The sequence below is a fragment of the Schistocerca serialis genome, chromosome 7, assembly GCF_023864345.2.
Source record: "Schistocerca serialis cubense isolate TAMUIC-IGC-003099 chromosome 7, iqSchSeri2.2, whole genome shotgun sequence".
NCBI lineage: Eukaryota > Metazoa > Arthropoda > Insecta > Orthoptera > Acrididae > Schistocerca > Schistocerca serialis.
Window position 1 is genome coordinate 591,741,157 of NC_064644.1, and position 21,420 is coordinate 591,762,576.

The 21,420-nt window shown below is 46.3% G+C and overlaps 1 protein-coding gene across 1 annotated transcript in view; it reads right to left on the bottom strand.

The window, feature by feature from the left end:
- Nucleotides 1-343: 343 nt before the first annotated feature.
- Nucleotides 344-21,420, bottom strand: part of LOC126413268 (myrosinase 1-like) — a 116,944-nt gene continuing 95,867 nt past the window's right edge. The window contains exons 8-11 of the mRNA XM_050083170.1: nucleotides 19,308-19,456; nucleotides 12,244-12,378; nucleotides 731-837; nucleotides 344-470 (exon numbers count right to left, since the gene is read on the bottom strand). Of these exons, the coding sequence (XP_049939127.1) occupies nucleotides 344-470; nucleotides 731-837; nucleotides 12,244-12,378; nucleotides 19,308-19,456 (518 nt within the window). The remainder of the gene's footprint in view (nucleotides 471-730; nucleotides 838-12,243; nucleotides 12,379-19,307; nucleotides 19,457-21,420) is intronic.

The window sequence follows — 21,420 nt, forward strand, 5'->3', positions numbered from 1 at the left end:
GGTTGCAGTATGATAAAATAACATCAAATCCATGGCTGCAAGTGTTTCATTTCATAATATAAGTGAACGACTAAAGTACCGCATATCGTCAATCGCAAGGAGATACACACAAGAACTAGAAGTTCGTAAGGTTGTAATACTTCCAGGCGCCAAAGCTGCGCGTATAAACTGAGTGGTTTTGGATAAGCTGGCGGAGGGTGATGTAGCTCAACGTTTGTGTCGATTATAGACAGAATCAGTCAAACATTTGAGAAAGGTTTGCTCCTATTTTAGGGAACCTTGTTTCATGATAATAGTGAAAAAACACAATGGGTTAATACCAACAATAGCTTTATTTCACCATCTATCTCATATATTTAGCAGGAAGAGTTTTTGTTCTGAATATCTCCTCCAAAAATCTACTAGATGCCTTGGGAGTCCTCTTCCGATCCGGATCAGTGATATCCACGTAGTGAAGTCCAAATCTCGTCCTTGAAACACAAAAAAACACAGTTTCAGTACATTATACAAAATTTGTCTTTCTGATCAAATAGTTTGTTCTGTGTGTTAGTGAATTTAGCAGTTCCAAAATTACTAAAACAGCACAATCCTCTCACCGTTATGTAAACTTTTAGCGTTATTTAGGTAACAATGTTCCTTAATACTTAGAAATTAATTAACTTATATAAACCCCGATGAGGATCACGCTGAACATAATGTTAGTTGCAATCAGTAGTGTAAGATAGCTTACGTGAAACCGGTGCCCCACTCGAAGTTATCCAGAAGACTCCATGCGGTGTAGCCTATTACAGGGACGCCGTCCTCATTCATAGCGTTCAGCATCTCCGCCAAGTAGGCCTGGCGAAAAGGAAAACAGTTAAATGTAGGTGATTTGCCCCGCTTGGCTAACGAATGTTTGCTGTATAGTTTGGAAGTACGAGAGAATCTACATTTGGTGTAATTAAAATTCCAAGCTCTTGTCATCTAGTGTGAGGAGAGAATCGTAAATTTTTTCTGGTGTCTTATAAATGTTTAGTGGGCTATCCAAGCCATTCATCCTCACAGCTTGGCCAGTACCTCATCTGCTTACTTCCAGGAATGTTGATTCTGGAGTTATGCAAGAGAACGTCTGTGAAATTTGGAAGTAAAGAGAGAGGTAACGATCGAATTGAAGCTTTGGGGGAGTATTGTGGATTGTGCTTGGATAACAGAGCCGCTGAAGCAATTGCGCGCGAAATCCAGAGGTCTCAGGTTCAAGTTCCACCCCGGTACACAGTTTTGGCCTGCCCTGAAGTTTGAGATCAGCGCACACTCCGCTGCAGGATGGAAATTCATTCCGTCACGCGCTATGATGCGTTTACTGCAGTTGGGACATGCGTTATCAGCAATAATTATCCACAATATACTACCATTCACGTATCATCACTGATGGAGTAGCCATCATAAAGTTGGTGGATGAACAAGCTACAGCAAGAGAGGTTTCCTTAATGTAACAGACGAAAACTGTTTTTTCAGTTATCAGCAAGTCTCTCTGAGATGCAACGTCAGCAGCCGCTACAGTATGGGACTATTCTGAGTCACCTTAAGAAAAGAAATGAATGAAATTTTCCGTCTACAGCGGATTGTGCGCTGATATGAAACTTCCTGGCAGATTAAAACTGTGTGCCCGACCGAGACTCGAACTCGGGACCTTTGCCTGGCGGAATTAAAGCTGTGAGGACGGGGCGTGAGTCGTGCTTGGGTAGCTCAGTCGGTAGAGCATTTGCCCGCGAAAGGCAAAGGTCCTGAGTATGAGTCTCGGTCCGGCACACAGTTTTAATCTGCCAGGAAGTTTCAAAAGAAAGGAAGTTGCTCACCGTCTCTCTTTATGAGGATTGGAACACTCATCAGGTTTATAGTGCTTTCCTGATGTTGGAGTATTTGTAAAAGACATAAACATATATTCATTCGATCGAAACAAGTGTTTAGCTTCCACAGTACAACAGGGTTTGGTGCAATTCAGAATTCGAGTTCAGATCGTTCTGAATACTCGTAGGGGTGTAAAGAACGCTGCATGGAACAATTTCCGATGCAGTTGAAGAGTGAATTGCATTCATCAAGCCGAAACAAAAATGCTGGCAGTAAAACGTGTCGACGCAATGATTCAAAAAGCTCCACCATGCCGAAAGTATACAATTTTCGCTTAGCAAGATAATAAAAAATTAATATACAGTGTATTTCACATTTCATGTTACACACTTCTAAAGGCTGTAGAGGGCAGTTAGTAGATTAAGTTTTACATGGGAACCCATGTTCACAAACGCCATCCAGCCTGGTTACAATGGCTCTGAGCACTATGGGACTTAACATCTGAGGTCATCAGTCCCCTAGAAGTTAGAACTACTTAAACCTAACTAACCTTCACATACATCCATGCCCGTGGCAGGATTCGAACCTGCGACTGTAGCGCTCACGCGGTTCCAGACCGCACGGCCACACCGGCCGGCCATTGAACAAGGGCTCATAGCTCCTCAGGTAGGCATTTTACGGTCCATGTTACCAGACGTTTCTTCTTGTCTTGGTCCATACTACCACTTCTGAAATTTGCCTACCCTACGTACATTCTTAGCAACAACAATACCGGTACATGTATTCCACTGTAGGAGGTACCACAATGATTTCCGCTTGTCACTTTCACCTCGTTTGTTCCCCCCAGGGGGTCCACAACTCTTTTGTGGACACGTGCGTAGCGAGCACGGGACCCCGAGCTAATGTGGCCCTCCTTCCTTTCCGGGCTGCATACCTTCCCTTCCCTTTCCGCATCCCTCCCCGTCCCCCATCTTCGCCCCCCCCCCCCTCTCCTCTGTCTCTTTCCTTCCCTTTCTCCCCCTCTGGGAGTATGGTTTGTGCCTACGTCCGGAGACGGACGCTCGAAACTGTTCCAAATTCCTCGCTTTTACACTTGCAAGTCCTCGTCCTTCCTCTGTCCTTCTCTTTTCCTTCCCTCTTCTCCTTGCCCTTTTCTCCGCTGCGGCGTTTGAGACCCCCTTTTCTTTCCTTTCCCTTTCTCTTTTTTCCTCCCTTTGCGTGTCTGAAGGCCGACCCACGCACTTCCATGCGTAGCCGGTGACGGGGTAACGCGTAATTCCCCGCCCCGGGTAGACAGGTAGGACACGTACGTACCCCCTGGTAACGGCCAGGCCCAGGGAGGGGTGATTACCCGAGCTGATACCTTCCGAAAGTGCCGATTGGTACCTCCGTCCGTTTGTCGGGAGGTGTGACCTGAGGTGTGAACAATCACCTAAGGCGGGTGTGCCCTCGGTGAGGGCCCCCACAAGGGAGGAGCGCGCCATCGGAGACGCCGGTAATCATGGGGGATTCTTCCGCAATGGTTTCCTCACCTTCCACTATGTCTGAGTCTCAGCCACAGACGGTTCTTCAATCGTTGCCACAGTTCCTTGTTGTTTCTCGGTCTGACGAAGGTCACGACTTCTCCACGGTCAACCCTTTCATTATTCAGAAAGGTGTCGACGCAATTGCGGGTCCTGTAAAGTCTTGTTCCAGATTACAGAATGGTACCCTGTTGTTAGAAACACACAGTGCCCTCCAGGCTCAAAAATTGCTGCGTACTTCTCTGCTCCACACCTTCCCTGTCCGGGTGGAACCGCACCGTACCTTAAATTCCTCGCGTGGAGTCGTTTATACACGCTCCCTCGATGGATTGTCTGACGAAGAAATTCAGCACTACCTGTCTGACCAGGGCGTCACCGCTGTTCATCGGGTTATGAAAAGGGTTGACTCGAACATCATTCCAACCCGCACTGTCTTCTTGACATTTGACAAAGTTCAACTCCCATCAAAAATCAAAGCAGGCAATGAGATAATTTCCGTTCGCCCTTATGTCCCAAACCCTACGCGTTGCTATCGATGTCAGCTGTTCAATCACACCAGCCAGTCCTGTTCCAATCCGGCCAAATGTGTTACGTGTGGCAAGGATGCCCATGAGGGTGCTTGTCCACCTCCATCCCCTCACTGCATCAACTGTATGGGTGACCACGCTGCTTCCTCTCGAGATTGCCCCGTTTTTAAGGATGAAAAGCTCATCCAGGAAATAAGAGTGAAGGAAAAGGTGTCGACCTTTGCTGCTCGAAAGTTACTCGCCAGTCGACAGCCCACCATGCCTCAGAAAGGAAAATACAGCACTGTCCTTGCTTCTCCTCGGCCAACAAAGGAGGCAGCCACGCAGACTTGCGACCTCACATTTAGTACCACGGTCGTCAGATCGGCTAGCGCAAAGATCGCCCATTCAACCTCACCACTTTCGCCTGCCCACTATATGGCTCACCCTTCGTCGGGTTCTGCTAAATCTCGAGCCCAAAAGTCAGACGCCAAGTCTTCGAAAAAAGAGCATTCTCGTGAAGAGTTTTTACGTACTGCAACTTCACAACCATCGGTTCCTCCTTCATCTAAACATCATACCTCCAAGAAGGCTACGAAGAAACACAGTTCCTCTCCTTCTCCGCCAAGGCGTGTCCCATCTACAGCACCACCTGGCGGAAATCGCCCTTGGCCATCTTCTGTGTCGCCGAGGCGCACTGCTGGTGGCCGGTCAACTGGCCGATCGTTGGTGGCAGGAGCTGCTCCTGACCAACCTATGGTTCAGGATCTTCTGCCTTCGACTGAATGCCATTCCATGCTGTCGCTCGCAAGCTCTGAGCAGTCGTTGAGTTGACAGCACCCTTGGTCACGTTTCTCCATTTTCTGTTCACCCTATGTCCATTATCCACTGGAATATCCACGGCATTCGCGCCAATCGGGATGAATTGTCGATCCTCTTACGATCCTACTCGCCGGTCATCTTCTGTCTTCAGGAAACAAAGCTGCGTCCCCATGACCGCTTTGTTCTCCCTCATTTTCAGTCCGTCCGATATGACCTCCCCTCTGTTGAAGGCACTCCAGCCCATGGAGGACTCATGATTCTGCTCCATGATACTCTCCATTATCCCCCAATCCCCTTAAACACTTCCTTCCAAGCTGTCGCCGTCCGTCTTTCCCTTTCTGGATACACGTTCTCTCTTTGTACGGTATACATTCCATCGTCTACACCACTGGCACGAGCTGATCTCCTTCATCTTCTTGATCAGCTTCCACCCCCCTATTTGCTGGTTGGGGACTTCAACGCCCACCACCCGCTTTGGGGATCTCCACATCCTTGTCCACGTGGCTCACTATTGCTAGACGTCTTCCACCAAGCGGATCTAGTCTGCCTCAACACTGGGGTTCCCACATTTTTGTCTGCCTCCACGGCAAATTTATCTCATTTGGACCTTGCGGTCGGTACTGTTCCGCTAGCTCGGCGCTTCGAATGGTTCGCCCTTGATGATACACACTCGAGTGACCACTTTCCATGTGTTCTTCGACTGCAGCCTCAACTGCCATATATGCGCTCGCGACGCTGGAAGTTTGCCCAAGCCGATTGGACACTTTTTTCGTCTCTAGCGACATTCGATGACCGTCGCTTTCCCAGCGTCGACGATGAGGTCACACATTTTACCGACGTTATTCTCACAGCTGCGGAACGTTCAATACCACGCACCTCCGAATTGCCCCGGCGCCCCCCAGTTCCTTGGTGGAACGAGGCATGCTGTGACGCAATACGTGAGCGGCGACGTGCTCTTCGCATTTTCCGTCACCATCCAACTTTGGCCAACTGTATCCGATATAAGCAGCTCCGTGCGCGATGCCGTCGCGTCATCCGCGATAGCAAGAAGGCAAGCTGGAAATTCTTTATTAGCTCATTTAACACCTTCACTCCATCCTCGGAAGTTTGGAGTCGGCTTCGACGGTTCTCAGGCGCGCCTAGTTTCTCCCCGGTCTCTGGGCTCACTGTCGCGCATGATACCTTAGTGGACCCCATCGCAATTTCTAACTCATTGGGTCAGCACTTTGCTGAGATTTCGAGCTCTTCAAATTACCCGCCCGCGTTTCTCCCGAAGAAACGTGCAGCGGAAGTGCGACATCTTGCTTTCTCCTCTCAAAATCGCGAAAGCTACAATACTGTTTTCTCCATGCGCGAACTCCAACATGCACTCTCTTCTTCTTGCTCCTCCGCCCCAGGACCGGATGGTATCCATGTCCAAGTGTTTCTGCATTTATCCACCCATAGCCTGCGTTACCTCCTTCGCCTTTATAATCGAATTTGGACCGACAGTACCTTTCCCAGGCGATGGCGGGAAGCTATTGTCGTTCCCGTTCCGAAACCTGGAAAGGACAAACATCTCCCCTCTAGCTATCGCCCCATTTCTCTCACGAGTAGTGTCTGTAAGGTTTTGGAGCGTATGGTGAATTACCGTTTAGCTTGGTGGCTGGAATCCCGCAGTCTTCTAACACCAGCCCAATGCGGATTCCGACAGCATCGTTCTGCCGTTGACCATCTTGTTGCTCTCTCCACTTATATCATGAACAATTTCCTCCGGAAACGCCAAACGGTAGCAATATTTTTTGATCTGGAGAGAGCATACGATACCTGTTGGAGGACAGGCATCCTCCGCACACTGTTCTCTTGGGGCTTTCGAGGCCGGCTGCCCCTTTTTCTTCGCGAATTTATGGCAGAGCGCACATTTAGGGTGCGGGTGAACACTACTCTCTCCCGTACTTTCTCCCAAGAAAACGGGGTACCCCAGGGCTCCGTGCTGAGTGTTGTACTGTTTGCCATCGCCATTAATCCAATTATGGATTGTCTCCTTCCTGATGTCTCTGGCTCCCTCTTTGTGGACGATTTTGCGATCTACTACAGCTCTCAACGGACCAGCCTTCTTGAAAGACGTCTTCAAGGATGTCTCGATCGCCTCCACTCGTGGAGCATCGAAACCGGCTTCCGTTTCTCACCCAGTAAGACCGTTTGTGTTAATTTTTGGCGACGTAAGGAGTTTCTTCCGCCCTCCTTACATCTAGGTCCTGTCAACCTTCCGTTTTCCGACGTTGCTAAATTCTTGGGTCTTATGTTTGACAGAAAACTGTGCTGGTCCTCCCACGTTTCCTATCTTTCGGCTCGCTGTCTGCGTTCCCTTAACACCCTCCGTGTCCTGAATGGTACCTCTTGGGGAGCGGACCGAGTGGTCCTTCTCCGCCTCTATCGCGCCTTAGTGCGCTCGAAATTGGATTATGGAAGCATAGTCTACTCCTCTGCTCGGCCGTCTATTCTTCGGCGTCTCGACTCTATCCACCACCGTGGATTACGTTTAGTGTCTGGAGCTTTTTACACCAGCCCTGTGGAAAGCCTTTATGCTGAGACTGCTGAACCTCCGCTGTCCAATCGGCGGGCAGTCCTTCTGAGTCGTTATGCTAGCCATCTGTCTTCTATGCCTGCTAATCCAGCCCATGACCTATTTTTCGACGCCTCCTTTGATGTCGGGTATGCAGGCCGCCCCTCCTCCCTACTACCCTCGGGAGTCCGCTTCCGTCAACTGCTCCATTCTCTTTCCTTCCGCTTTCCTAAAACCTTCTTGACAACTTGGGGTACAGCACCGCCTTGGCTCCGTCCCCGGATCGACTTGCTCAGAGACCTATGTCAATTTCCCAAGGATGGTACCCCTACACTTGTTTACCGTCGGGCATTTGCTGCTCTATGTGCACAAATGACGGAAGCCACATTTATTTACACCGATGGCTCGAAAACATCGTTAGGTGTAGGGAGTGCCTATATTGTTGGCGACACCCCAAATCACTTTCGGCTTCCCGACCAGTGTTCGGTTTATACTGCGGAGCTTTACGCTATTCTCCAGGCTGTCCACTACATCCGCCGCCATCAGCGGATACAGTACGTAATCTGCTCAGATTCTCTCAGCTCTCTCCTAAGTCTCCAAGCTCTTTACCCTGTGCACCCTCTGGTCCACCGGATTCAGGACTGTCTGCGCTTGCTCCACCTGGGGGGCGTCTCAGTGGCGTTCCTCTGGCTCCCGGGACACGCTGGTATCTGTGGAAATGAGGCGGCCGATATAGCGGCCAAGGCTGCAGTCTCTCTTCCTCGGCCAGCTATTCAGTCTCTTCCGTTTACCGATCTACGGAGCGGTTTATGTCGCCAAGTTGCTCATTTATGGCATGCGCATTGGTCAACACTTCCCCATAATAAATTGCGGGAAGTGAAAGCCCTTCCTTGCGCTTGGACCTCTTCCTCCCGAACGCGTCGTCGGGAGGAGGTAATTTTAGCTAGACTCCGGATAGGGCACTGTCTTTTTAGTCATCGACATCTTTTAAGCGGTGATCCTCCCCCACTGTGTCCCCACTGCTCTCAGCTGTGGACGGTCAGACACCTTTTAATTGAATGCCCCTATTTTAATCCGTTACGCTCCCGTCTACAGCTATCGCCTGATCTATTGTCGATTTTAGCAGATGACACGCGCTTAGCTGACCGCGTTCTACAGTTTATTAGTGACAGTGAAATGACGTCAGTCATTTGAAGCTTTTTTTGGGGGACAACCAACCCCTTTCTATAGTGGATTTTTAAGCATTCCTTCTGCCTTTAGTTTCTCAAATTTTATGACTTTGTTCCCATTGCTGCTGATTTTAAATTTCGTTTTTTTCCTGTTTTCTACGTCACGGGTTGGGCGCTAATGACCATAGAAGTTTTGCGCCCTAAAACCACAAACAAAAAAAAAAAAAAAAAAAAAAAAACCTCGTTTGTTTCCGAACCAAGGACTCTCACCTCAAATTGATATATTTATCCTTGAGAGTTTTTAGCGTCATCACGGAATAACCCCTATATACATACATTTACAGGCGCCGGCGTCTCTAAGTTCTGCGCTCTGTAGCGTCGCTGGATCACGTTTCTGGACTTGGGTTCCTATGTGAAACTTGATGTACTAAGTCCCCTCTTTAACCTCTGGAAGTGTGTAACATGAGCCGGCCGCAGTGGCCTTGCGGTTCTAGGCGCTTCAGTCTGGAACCGCGGGACTGCTACGGTCGCAGGTTCGAATCCTGCGTCGGGTATGGATGTGTGTGATGTCCTTAGGTTAGTTAGGTTTAAGTAGTTTTAAGTTTTAGGGGACTGATGACCTAAGATGTTAAGTCCCATAGAGCTCAGAGCCATTTTTTAGTAACATGAATTGTGAAAAGCCCTGTGGAATGTGTGCGGAATCTCTACCTATTTTCATGATTTTTTTTCTATGGAAATATGAATATAGTCTCCCCCGTTTTTCTTCGGCCTAGTACATCGATTGTGCATCTTTCTCGTGTGGATGGTTAGAGATCTGAAAGAAAAACTGACGGTAAAATCTGGTGACCTGCAGCTGCCTCCTCCTGTCGAACAGCAAAAACTGAGCTTATCATCTCCGTCGGGCTAGGCGATCGCTTGTACTCCTCATTATTCGGGACACTGCAGAGAGATTTGGGGCAACACCGACTAATAGTTTGTGGACGGCACCATCTCTCAATTCCCTTCCGACCAAGAACTGAGGATTAAATTTGTTTCCACAAGTAAGAATTGAACCGGTTACTCTCGAGTCACCCGCCACTGCTTCCTTCACGGAGCTTGCCTTCAGAAGTGACTATTTCTGTACTTGCTGGTTGCAAGGAGGATATACTCGTCGTGACATAACTGTACTTCAGCGAGACCTACGACGAATACGTATCTGCAGGTTTCAATCTACACACAATTCGCAGGATCATCGCTGTTACCCACTGATATTCTGAAAAATTACGTAACTCCGAAAAAATGATAATGCAAACCATTATCTAATTAAAAAAAATGCTCTTTAGCGGCCATTGAACGGGGTACGTTGATAGTACTTTTTGCGAGTTATGGACAAATACGTCGAGAAACTTAGACAACAGTACAAAATTGTTAAGGCTTTCGTGGCCACTTGTTGACAAACTGCCTATTGGCTTCTGTCTCGGGTTCTTCGGCCGACGTTCATCTAATGATTTTTCTGACGTTTCACCAGCACGAGTGGCCGGCATTGTCAAAGCTTCACCCTCCATTGCCGGTGGTGAACTGGAGCCGAGCTCGCGGCCGCAGACTACATGTACCTGGCACGCCAACGTCCGAGGGCTTCTCCGCGGTCATTTCCGGTGCGGTTCTCCTCTTGCTACCTGCGACGGTCGTTAGCTGCAGTACGGGACGCCAGGATCCGTTTACCTTAGGGCTTTCCTCTTTCTTGTTGAAACCGTTCGCGTGTTTTTGTATTTCTACAGCTTCTCTGAACAAGCGCGTGTGATAGTGCTTTTCTACAGCCAGAGCCAAACACTCGGCGAAGTAACGAACGAGAAAAAGAAATGTCGTGTACGGCCTTTCTGCCATACATTCCCAGAGTGACGGACAGAATAGGCCGTATATTGCGCAAACATGACGTAAAGACGATTTTCAAACAGACAAGGAAGATCAAAGAGTGTCTTAGATGGGCGAAGGAGAAAAGGGACCCACTTGCAATGTCGGGAATATACCGTATACCATGCACATGCGGAAAAGTTTATGTCGGAATGACTGGACGATCAGTTAACACCAGGATCAAAGAGCATAAGCAACATTGCAGGTTGGGGCAGATGGAGAAATCGGCCGTGGCAGAGCACGCACTGAATGAGACCGACCACGTAATAAAATTCGCCGACACGTAAGTTCTGGCTGTAGAGAAGCATTATCACACGCGCTTGTTCAGAGAAGTTGTAGAAATACAAAAACACGCGAACAGTTTGAACAAGAAAGAGGAAAGCCCTAAGGTAAACGGATCCTGGCTTCCCGTACTGCAGCTAACGACCGTCGCAGGTAGCAAGAGGAGAACCGCACCGGAAATGACCCCGGAGAAGCCCTCGGACGTTGGCGCGCCTGGTACACAAAGTCTGCGGCCGCGAGCTCGGCTCCAGTTCACCACCGGCAATGGAGGGTGAAGCTTTGACAATGCCAGCCACTCGTGCTGGCGAAACGTCAGAAAAATCATTAGATGAACGTCGGCCGAAGAACCCGAGACATCGTCAGCAAGCACTTTTGTCTATGACAAACTGCCTATTGGCTTCTATCATCAAGCAGCCACTGTGGTCCATGCCGCCGAAAGTTGCACCATTTTGTCAAAAGTGATCACATCTCCAGCGAATACAGCAGCTGAACAAGCTAGGAGAAGCATTTTGCAGAGGAGGCGACTTGCAGTGCCGCAAGAGATAGCGATAAGGCTCAGCGATTTTTCTGTTTTCACCAACAAAAGATTCAGGAACGGCGAATTGGAAATCGATGAAACACGCAACAACACACGGGGTGTTAATTTTCTCCAAAAAAGCCTTCCTCCATGCGAGAACACGTATCAATGGAAAGAGACATGGTTTTCTAAGATTACTCAGTATACAAGGCGAAAGGTATCAGCGTCTCTGCTCTCAAAAGAGGTCTGGAGTACGGTTGAGGTATTACAGTCACCTTCCAGTTTCAAAAAGAATTTGTGGTAGTATTAGATTGCCATGCAACTCAGAAACCACTGCATTGAACTCATCCATCTGTAGCTTTTACCACCTCCAAAGGACTACATATGACATTTGGCCCCGTTGCTGATAAGCTATCCACCTCCATGTACCTTAGATCTACACTGTGCTGTGACATCTGCTTTCTGTGCTGTACGTAGAGGTTTTATACGACATTAAGCCTCGTACTATGAGTTGAGGAGAAGAACCTCCCGTCATTTTGACCCACAAGTGTCCACTGGTGTAAGTAGCGTTCCGCAGCTGTCGGTCGCTTCTGTGACGGTGGGCGACAAAAGTGACGAAGATCCACTGGTCATTCCAGTGATGTGAAACGTGTCGTTGTGGCGCCTGTAACAACGTAATGCGTGTGAACCTTAACACACGTACCGCATTTTTTTTATGTGACGAACCGAGAATTACGGTTTCTTCAGTGAGTTATCATTCACCTCTCAGTATTAGTTTCTCGAAGTATGAATTCTGTAAACTATCAGAGAGCGCTGGCCAAGTTCCTGTAAGCCATGCCGTTCTAACAGGCTGAAAGTGAAGCTCCTATCTCAGTCATGTTCGAAATGAAGCGAGAGAAGGTATTAATGTATCAAACGCCACGATCTCAATGAACTGAGTATTTTTTGTATGAATTACTGGTAACCATGCAATACGTAAATTATTGCACTGAAGTTGGTCACGATGAGTGAGGAGAGGAATAACATGAAAAATTAACAACACTCTCGCAAAAAGTAGGGCGTGTGTCGCCGAAGATCGGCGCCACGTCGCTATGTCGCCACGAAACTAGAGGCAAGTGGTTTCGCGTGTACGTCGAAATGCGCGTCAGCTTGAGACACTTACACCGTAGTAGTCTATCCGCCCCTGGTCGTCCAGCTCTCCCGTGTCGGACCAGCCGTTCTCCATGACGAAGATGGGGTACCCTGGGTACTGCTGGACCAGCCAGTTGAGCGTCTTGCGGAAGCCCCACGGCACACTCTGCAAAAAGACAAATCACACGTAAGTACACAGGCTAGTGATTGGCTGTCATCATCATTTGGCGTGGAAATTCAACGCATATTGTCAGTTACAGTCTACACAAATTAATAATTAGCTGAAGAGAACGTGCTACAAATAATTTCCAGTAAAAGATCTACTGAAACAAAGCTTCAATTTTAAATGGCTACAGAAATGTTTAACGCTTTCGACTCTGACGATCTTCCGAGAGAGATCACCAGCGCATGCTACTATTCTTCCTCACTGCATTCGTAAGGCGTAGTTCACTTTCAAGAAAGGCAGCTAATTGTTGCGCACTGTGGGTCAAAGTCGCCCAGAGGACAGAATTCCGGGATACAAAGAAACACAGAAGAAGAAAGAAAGTACTAACCTGACTGTAGGAGATGAAAGTGACCACCTGACGCTCTTGGGAGCTGGTCAGAAAATTGCCGAAGGCGGATGGACGCTGGACTGCTGGCATTGCTGCAGTCTCATCCGAAATGTCCTGCTGCAGGTCTTGAAGACTATGAGGGTTGTTCGGATACAACTTAGACTTGGGGGCTCCCGGCAGAAAGTAGTCGCACGCTGACATGGCCTGTGGGGCCACCGGACTGACTTTTGACAAAGTCTTCACGCCTGACACAGTTAGCAAAGTGCTACAAGGTTCGGCCGGTTGTATGGGCAGTTGCTCCATCCTGCTGGAGATAACTGTAGGTCTTTCCCTTCTCCGTTAATGCTGCCACAAATGATCGTCCAACCGTATCCTGGCCACTTTTATTTGCCCCACCCTGCATTTTCTAAATTGGGGGGGACGGGGTACTAGTTCATTAATGTTTTCATGAAAGACTATCACGATCACTACATGAAAGACTATTCACTGTCACTGTGAAGAATACCTTAGACCGTTTTATAACCACAGGCTGTTGGAGCTTTCTCACATTTCTAACAGACTGCCGGATCTCGGTGCTCTTCGTGTTGTCCATTAATCTTGTGGCGCTGCCGAAGCATAAAAACGTAAGTCGAGATTGAACAGGTCGCTAGTTTTCAACCGAAAGAAAGTAGTCTTAAGTCACGTGGCCGAGCGGTTAAAGGCGCTACAGTCTGGAACCGCACGACCGTTACGGTCGCAGGTTCGAATCCTGCCTCGGGCATGGATGTGTGTGATGTCCTTAGGTTAGTTAGGTTTAAGTAGTTCTAAGTTCTAGGGGACTTATGACCGCAGCAGTTGAGTCCCATAGCGCTCAGAGCCATTTGAACCATTTTTTTCTTAAGTCACGTATGTGAAGCGTTTAAACTTTGGCTGACTTTAATTACCGCATGACAGCATTAGGCACATACAGGGCTTCCATAAGTATCGACTGTGCTGATGAAGAGATGAAGACTTTCTAGTCGGTTTCAGAAGTAGCAGGTCTCATATGACGTTGATGCTTACTTGAATCACTTGACGCGAACGGCAAAATGTCTTTTAAAACGCTTAACGCCCATCTTCCTTATCACCGTCCAACGGGGCCAGAGCGCTGGTTCCAGTCTTCCCAGCAACGCGTTAGACTACAGTGGTGTGTTGAACATCGCGACCGCGACCATCGGCCGGTGTACATGGTGATTCTGTGACATCAATGCCGAGCGACGGGATGCTCAGCGAATGCTACTACAGTAAAACTTAAACTCCGCCCAAACAGGTCCAACGGTACCGACCGGCCGCCATGTCATCCTCAAAGGCTTTATTCTGTATCGTTCATGCCGATCGGTGTAGTAGGTTAGTCTCGGTAGTGACGTCATTTTCGGTTCTTTATCGAAATATCCTATTCAGTAAGCTTCTGAGACTTGTTACCGAACGGTCCTCCCACCGATTTTACGACAATTGTACCGAGAGGTTTTGGATTTCGGTCTGGCCCTGTCGATCGGTGAGCTGTGGTTTATGTACACCTATAATTTGTTATTTTAAACATATTTACCGGTTTTAGCTTTGGATTTAGTGATTGTGTTACTGAAGAATCACCAGAGGACGCATCTGGTTGGAAAGTGAGTTCATAATTGACTATTTTCCTTTGTTAGAAATACGGTTAGGTTAGGTTGTTACTGTGAATGATTACATCCAAAAAAAAAACACTCTTCAGTCAATATTTTCTCAAAATATTTGTTATCTTTATGCAAATAAGAGTTTAAACATCATTAAATATCAAGACATCGGCTCTGCTTACGTATATTACATGAGTGTGAACTGACGTTACTGGTGCCTTTCTGTACTTTTCCCCACAATTGGGTTAGTTAGGAATTATCTAAACGTGTTTACAACTTTCAAGTAACAATAGAAAGCAAATATGTGATGCCTGATATTGGAAACCTTCCAAACTATCACGTATTTATGACTTACGCAGCACCGTTTGACAACGAAGTCAGCCTACGTTTCTCTACACAATACTACATGAATTGACCACTACGTGTCTGTCGGTTGGCGTGGCCAAGTGGTTAGCGCGCGGGACTGCGATACGAAAGGACATGGGTTCGTAGATGCAAAAGTTTTTTTTCCTCTTCATATATGCAACACGTTCTGAGGCATTGTCATTCGTGTAAGTTAAGATTTTTCTGCAGCATTCGTTATTGCATACATGTAAGAGCGCACTTCTTCAGTAATGATTTCCTGATTTCTGTGTGTTTAAAATACGAAATATGAAATTGTTGGAGATGAAACTGCTGTGAGTGAAACAGCCGACAGTGACCTTTATATTTTTTCTTGTTAGAAATAATTCACCATTTTTTCCGTATATGTAGCGATTTCCGAGTATGCGGTTAGACAGAAATCTAAGAGCACAACTTAAATTACTGGGAAAGTAACTAGAAGCAGTCATCTTCATAATCTTGCTTGTCACAAGTATTTATTTGCGATCGAATACTCAACCACTGTAGACGGAGATGAAAGATCTCTGCCGTAATATGGTTAGACTGTAGCACCATATACGAAACATTTTCATTCATGAGATGCATGTTATAATCTGCAGGAGCTCTCGAAAATGCGTTTTTTTTTTAAATTTTGTTTTTAAGACCCAAACAGTTGCATCATATTGGTAAGTGGGCTACTTAATCATTTGGATCTCTAGGAGAGTGTAATAACCACACGCTGTTTATCTTCTTATTCTTTGAAAGTCTCAGAATCAATTTTTTGGATGTTTTTATAGACGTATTAGTACAATTTGGTACTACACACTATTCCTAACTCATTCACACTGACATCGTGTTTCCAATTTTACGTTTCGGAAAATAAGATGATATAATGCTGCATTTACGACAATCTGCAGAATACAGTCAATATCGTTATTATGCATGCATGGAAACATGCGGTCAGAGAAACTGTAAAAATTTTTATGCATTTCAGCTGAGAATCATGGAAATGGATATACTGCGCCTGATACTGTTGAGGAGGAGGCAAGGGCGATGAAGGCGGGCACTTCAGCTCGATGGAATGCGACGTCATGCGTTATGGCAACGTAAACGCAATTTTTGGTACTTGGAAGAATAGCGCGCCTGTGTCGTCTGCTAACCGCTTTGTGTTCGTGGCGCTGTGCGCGCTGCAGTGCGCATGCATGGCTCTGCGGACGCTTGCTTTTGATTGGCTTGAGCGACACGAACCGACAACAGCGCTTCAGTTCTCTAGACCCGAACGGTATCGCTACCGAAATGCATACTGAATAACGGTTGGTTGGTTGCTTTGGGGAAGGAGACCAGACAGCGAGGTCATCGGTCTCATCGGATTAGGGAAGGACAGGGAAGGAAGTCGGCCGTGCCCTTTTAAAGGAACCATCCCGGCATTTGCCTGGAGCGATTTAGGGAAATCACGGAAAACCTAAATCAGGATGGCCGGACGCGGGATTGAACCGTCGTCCTTCCGAATGCGAGTCCAGTGTCTAACCACTGCGCCACCTCGCTCGGTACTGAATAACGCAGAGACTCTAATTAGAGTACTAGAACGTTCGGTGCTATTGAGTACTGAAACGGGCACAATGGCGGAAAGATACAGAATAGGCACCCAGGTCACAGGCGTCGCTGGAAGCGGATATGGAGGAGCATGGGCTCAGCACACCGCTCTCCCGGCCGTATGTCAGTTTATGAGACCGGAGCTACTACTTCTCAATCACCCAGCTCCTCAGTTTGCCTCACAAGGGCTGAGTGCACTCCGCTTGCCAACAGGGCTCGGCATACTGGATGGTCACCCATTCAAGTGCCAGCCCAGCCCGACAGCGCTTAACTTACGTGAAATGACGGGAACCGGTGTTACCACTGCGGCAAAGCCGTTATGCTATTACCATACTGTGCTTTATTTCTTTATTACTTAAATTATCCGAGCCATAACTTTAGCAAGAATTCATATGTCCTGGAGAGAATCTCAGTTACAGTTTGTCAGGAAGTCGCGTTACGCTAAGAAGTATGGTGAAGAGTAACAGTACTTATTCTTTAACGATACGACGTAACTGACGATTTACTATTCCTTCTGAATATAACGAATTTTGCTTTTGATTTTTCTAATATTTACGTCGTCGGAAAATCTCTTTTGAAATAAAAGAGAACAAAATTATGCATTTAAAAGCACTATAATGAGTCTCAAAAAAATTGCGTATTGCATTTTATTGCTGTGTAATTTATCTTGCACAAAAAGAGGTAAATTACATTAATAGTTACAGAAATTATAACACCGTAGTTCGCCTGACCATTTCATGTTAGCCTGTATTCCTGCTTTTCTTCTGCAACTTTCAGTAATTTTCATCCAGTACTCAAATTTTTTAAGTGGAGTAATTCTTCTTGAATATTATTTGTCTGAAATTCAATAAATAATTCGTCTGTATGCCTTACCTACCTTCTGTAGATTGTGAACTGAAGAGACGGTAACTAGTATAAAAGAAGCAAGGGATGCTGATCTGGGTGTCTTTAGTCAATGTAAACTTGTTTGATTTTCGAAATATCTTATTTACTGAAACGTTTCTGTAGATTAAGCAATGAAAGCTGCATAAGACTCATAGATACCGTTGTTGTTGTTGTCGTTGTTGTTGTGGTCTTCAGTCCAGAGACTGGTTTGATGCAGCTCTCCATGCTACTCTATCCTGTGCAAGCTTCTTCATCTCCAAGTTACTACTGCACCCTTTCTGAATCTGCTTAGTGTTTCATCTCTTGGTCTCCCTCTACGATTTTTACCCTCCACGTTGCCCTCCTATAATAAATTGGCCATCCCTTAATGCCTCAGAACATGTCCTACCAACCGATCCTTTCTTTTAGTCAAGTTGTGCCACAAATTCCTTTTCTCCCCAATTCTACTCAGTACCTCCTCATTAGTTACGTGATATATCCCTCTAATATTCAGCACTCTTCTGTAGCACCACTTTTTCAAAGCTTCTATTCTCTTCTGGTCTAAGCTGTTTATCGTCCATATTTCACATGCATACATCGCTACACTTCATACAAATAATTTTAGAAAATACTTCTTTAGAAATGCCATAGTCGGTCTACATTTTATATCCACTCTACTGCGACCCTCATCAGTTATTTTGCTCATCAAATAGCAAAACTCGTCTACTACTTTAAGTGTCTCATTTCCTAATCTAATTCCCTCTGCATCACCTGGTTTAATCAGACTACATTCCATTATCCTTGTTTTGTTTTTGTTGATGTTCATCTTATATCCTTTCAACACACTGTCCGTTCCTTTCCACTGCTCTTCTTGGTCCTCTGCTGTCTCTGACAGAATTACAATACCAACGGCAAACTTCAAACTTTTTATTTCTCCTCCAGAGTTTTTAATTTCTAGCCCAATTTTTGTTTGTTTCCTTTACTGCTTGCTCAACATACAGATTGAATAACATCAGGTATAGGCTACAACCCTGTCTCACTCCCTACTCAACCACTACTTCCCTTTCATGGCCCTCGACTTTTATAACTGTTATCTGGTTTGTGTACAAATTGTAAATAGCCCTTCGTTCCCTGTATTTGACCCCTTGCAACCTTCAGAATTTGAAAGAGAGTCTGCCAGTCAAAATTGTCAAAAGCTTTCTCTGAGTCTGCAAGTGCTAGAAACATACGTTTACCTATCTTCTAAGAGAAGACGTAGTGTCAGTATTGCCTCATGTGTTCCTACATTTCTACTGAATACGAACTGAGGTCGGCTTCTACCAGTTTTTCCATTCGTCTCTAAAGAATTCGTGATGCTATTTTGCAACCGTGACTTATTAAGCTGATAGTTCGGTATTTTTCACACCTGTCAACACCTGTTTTCTTTGGGATTGGAATTATTATGTTCTTCTTGAAGTCTGAGGGTATTTTGCCTGTCTCATACATCTTGCTCACCACATGGTAGAAGCTTGTCAGGGTTAGCTCACCGAATGCTATCAGTAGTTGTATTGGAATGTTGTTTACTCCCGGGGCCTTGTTTCGACTTAGGCCTTTCAGTGCTCTGTCACATTCTTCACGCAGTATCGCATCTCCCACATCATCTTTACTTACGTCCTCTTCGATTTCCGTAATATCCGTACATCGCCCTTGTATAGATCCTCTATATACTCCTTCCATCTTTCTGCTTTCCCTTCTTTGCTTAGAACTGGTTTTCCACCTGAGCTCTTGATATTCATACAAGCGGTTCTCTTTTCTCCAAAGGTCTTTAATTTTCCTGTAGGCAGTATCTGTTGTACACCTAGTGATACATGCCGCTACATCCGTACATATGCCTTCTAGCTGTTCCTGCTTAGCCATTTTGGACTTCCTGTCGATCTAATTTTTGAGGCGTTTGTATTCCTTTCTGCCTGCTTCAGATACTTTTGGATAAACTTAAATCGCCCATGAGATCTGTGTCTCGGAAATGACCTAAGGAGTGACAAAGCGGACACAGTGGAGAGACAGTAAGGAAAGATTTCGGCAGCGGTGTAGGTGTAGACTTATGGTAGAGTACGCACCCTGAGCCAGGAAGAGGCAGAGAGCGGATAGTCCGTGTAGTCGCCGGCCACGGCACCAGCGTCGAGGTCCATGGACGGGTTGGAGCCGCTGACGCCCTCGGTGGTGGGGTAGCTGGTGTAGTGGTTCAGCCCGAAGAAGTCCGCCGTCCCTGCGACAGGGTGAGAAACATTCAGGAGGGACTAGCAAACATTTGGCTGAAGCGTAAGTGCAAGGTTACAATAAGTAAATTTACTGTGTGATACAATGCTACGTAACTCACCGCATTTTCATACGTCTTATGCAACAAAATTAAGTTCTGACGCAACATAAGATACATTTTGCACCACTACACAAAATTACCTGATACTGTTTGTCCTTTTTCGTATCACGCCCTTTTCTTACATTTGCTTTGTCAGTTTTCTCCCTATGGTTAAAGTTTTTTGTATTTGGTTCCTGTCTTAGAAATTATACCCAGTTTTATTAATGTGTGTTGTAAGTAAGAAACATCTTTTATCCGCAAAGGCTGATAGGAAACAATTATAGTTTTGTAATCTTCTGATGGAACGACGTTCTTTGGTGTACATCCCAATAATATACACTACTGGCCATTAAAATTGCTACACTTCGAAGATGACGTGCTACAGACGCGAAATTTAACTGACAGGAAGAAGATGCTGTGATATGCAAATGATTAGCTTTTCAGAGCATTCACACAACGTTGGCGCCGGTGGCGACACCTACAACGTGCTGACACGAGGAAAGTTTCCAGCCGTTTTCTCGTACACAAACAGCAGTTGACCGGAGTTCCCTGGTAAAATGTTGTTGTGATACCTCGTGTAAGGAGGAGAAATGCGAACCATCACGTTTCCGACTTTGATAAAGGTCGGATTGTAGCCTATCGCGATTGTGCTGGATCCCAATAGCCTCGTATCACTAGCAGTCGAGATCCGCATGATGTAACGGTTCGTGCAGCCACGTCTCTATCCCTGATTCAACAGATGGGGGCGCTTGCAAGACAACAACCATCTGCACGAACAGTTCGACGATGTTTACAGCAGCATGGACTATCAGCTCGGAGAACATGCCTGCGGTTACCCTTGACGCTGCATCATACACAGGAGCGCCTGCGATGATGCACTCAACGACGAACCTGGGTGCACGAATGGCAAAACATCATTTTTTCGGATGAATCCAGGTTCTGTTTACAGCATCATGATGGTCGCATCCGTGTTTGGCGACATCGCGGTGAACGCACATTTGAAGCGTGTATTCGTCATCGCCATACTGGCGTATCACTCGGTGCGATGGTATGGGGTCACCTCTTGTTTGCATTGACGGCACTTTGAACAGTGGACGTTGCATTTCTGATGTGTTACGACACGTGGCTCTACCCTTCATTCGATCCCTGCGAAACCCTACATTTCAGCAGGATAATGCACGACTGCATGTTGCAGGTCCTGTACGGGCCTTTCTGGATACAGAAAATGTTTGACTGCTGCCCTGGCCAGAAGATTCTCCAGATCTCTCACCAATTGAAAACGTCTGGTCAATCTTGGCCGAGCAACTGGCTCGTCACAATACGCCAGTCACTACTCTTGATGAACTGTGGTATCGTGTTGAAGCTGCATGGGCAGCTGTACCTGTACACGCCATCCAAGCTCTGTTTGATTCAATGCCCAGGCGTATCAAGGCCGTTATTACGGCCAGAGGTGGTTGTTCTGGGTACTGATGTCTCAAGATCTATGCAGCCAAATTGCGTGAATATGTAATCACATGCCAGTTCTAGTATAATATATTTGTCCAATGAATGCCCGTTTATTATATTTCTTCTTGGTGTAGCAATTTTAATGGCCAGTAGTGTACTTAGGTTTTTATTCTGGCACTTTTTTAAAGTGATTCGTTTTAGGCTCTTTCCATTCCGTTCAACCCTGTTCAGTCATAGCGTTCCATATAAACGACGATACGAAACTGCAGTGTCTGTTTTGTTAAGAAGAACGATGCAATGTTTCTTGGGACATGCGTGCATCTCGGAAGGAACATTGCAACGTTGTTCTTAACATCACAGATATTGCAACATCATATTTATTCGCCGTTATCGGGCAGCGACTTTCAATTAAAGTGTCCTCTCCTGTA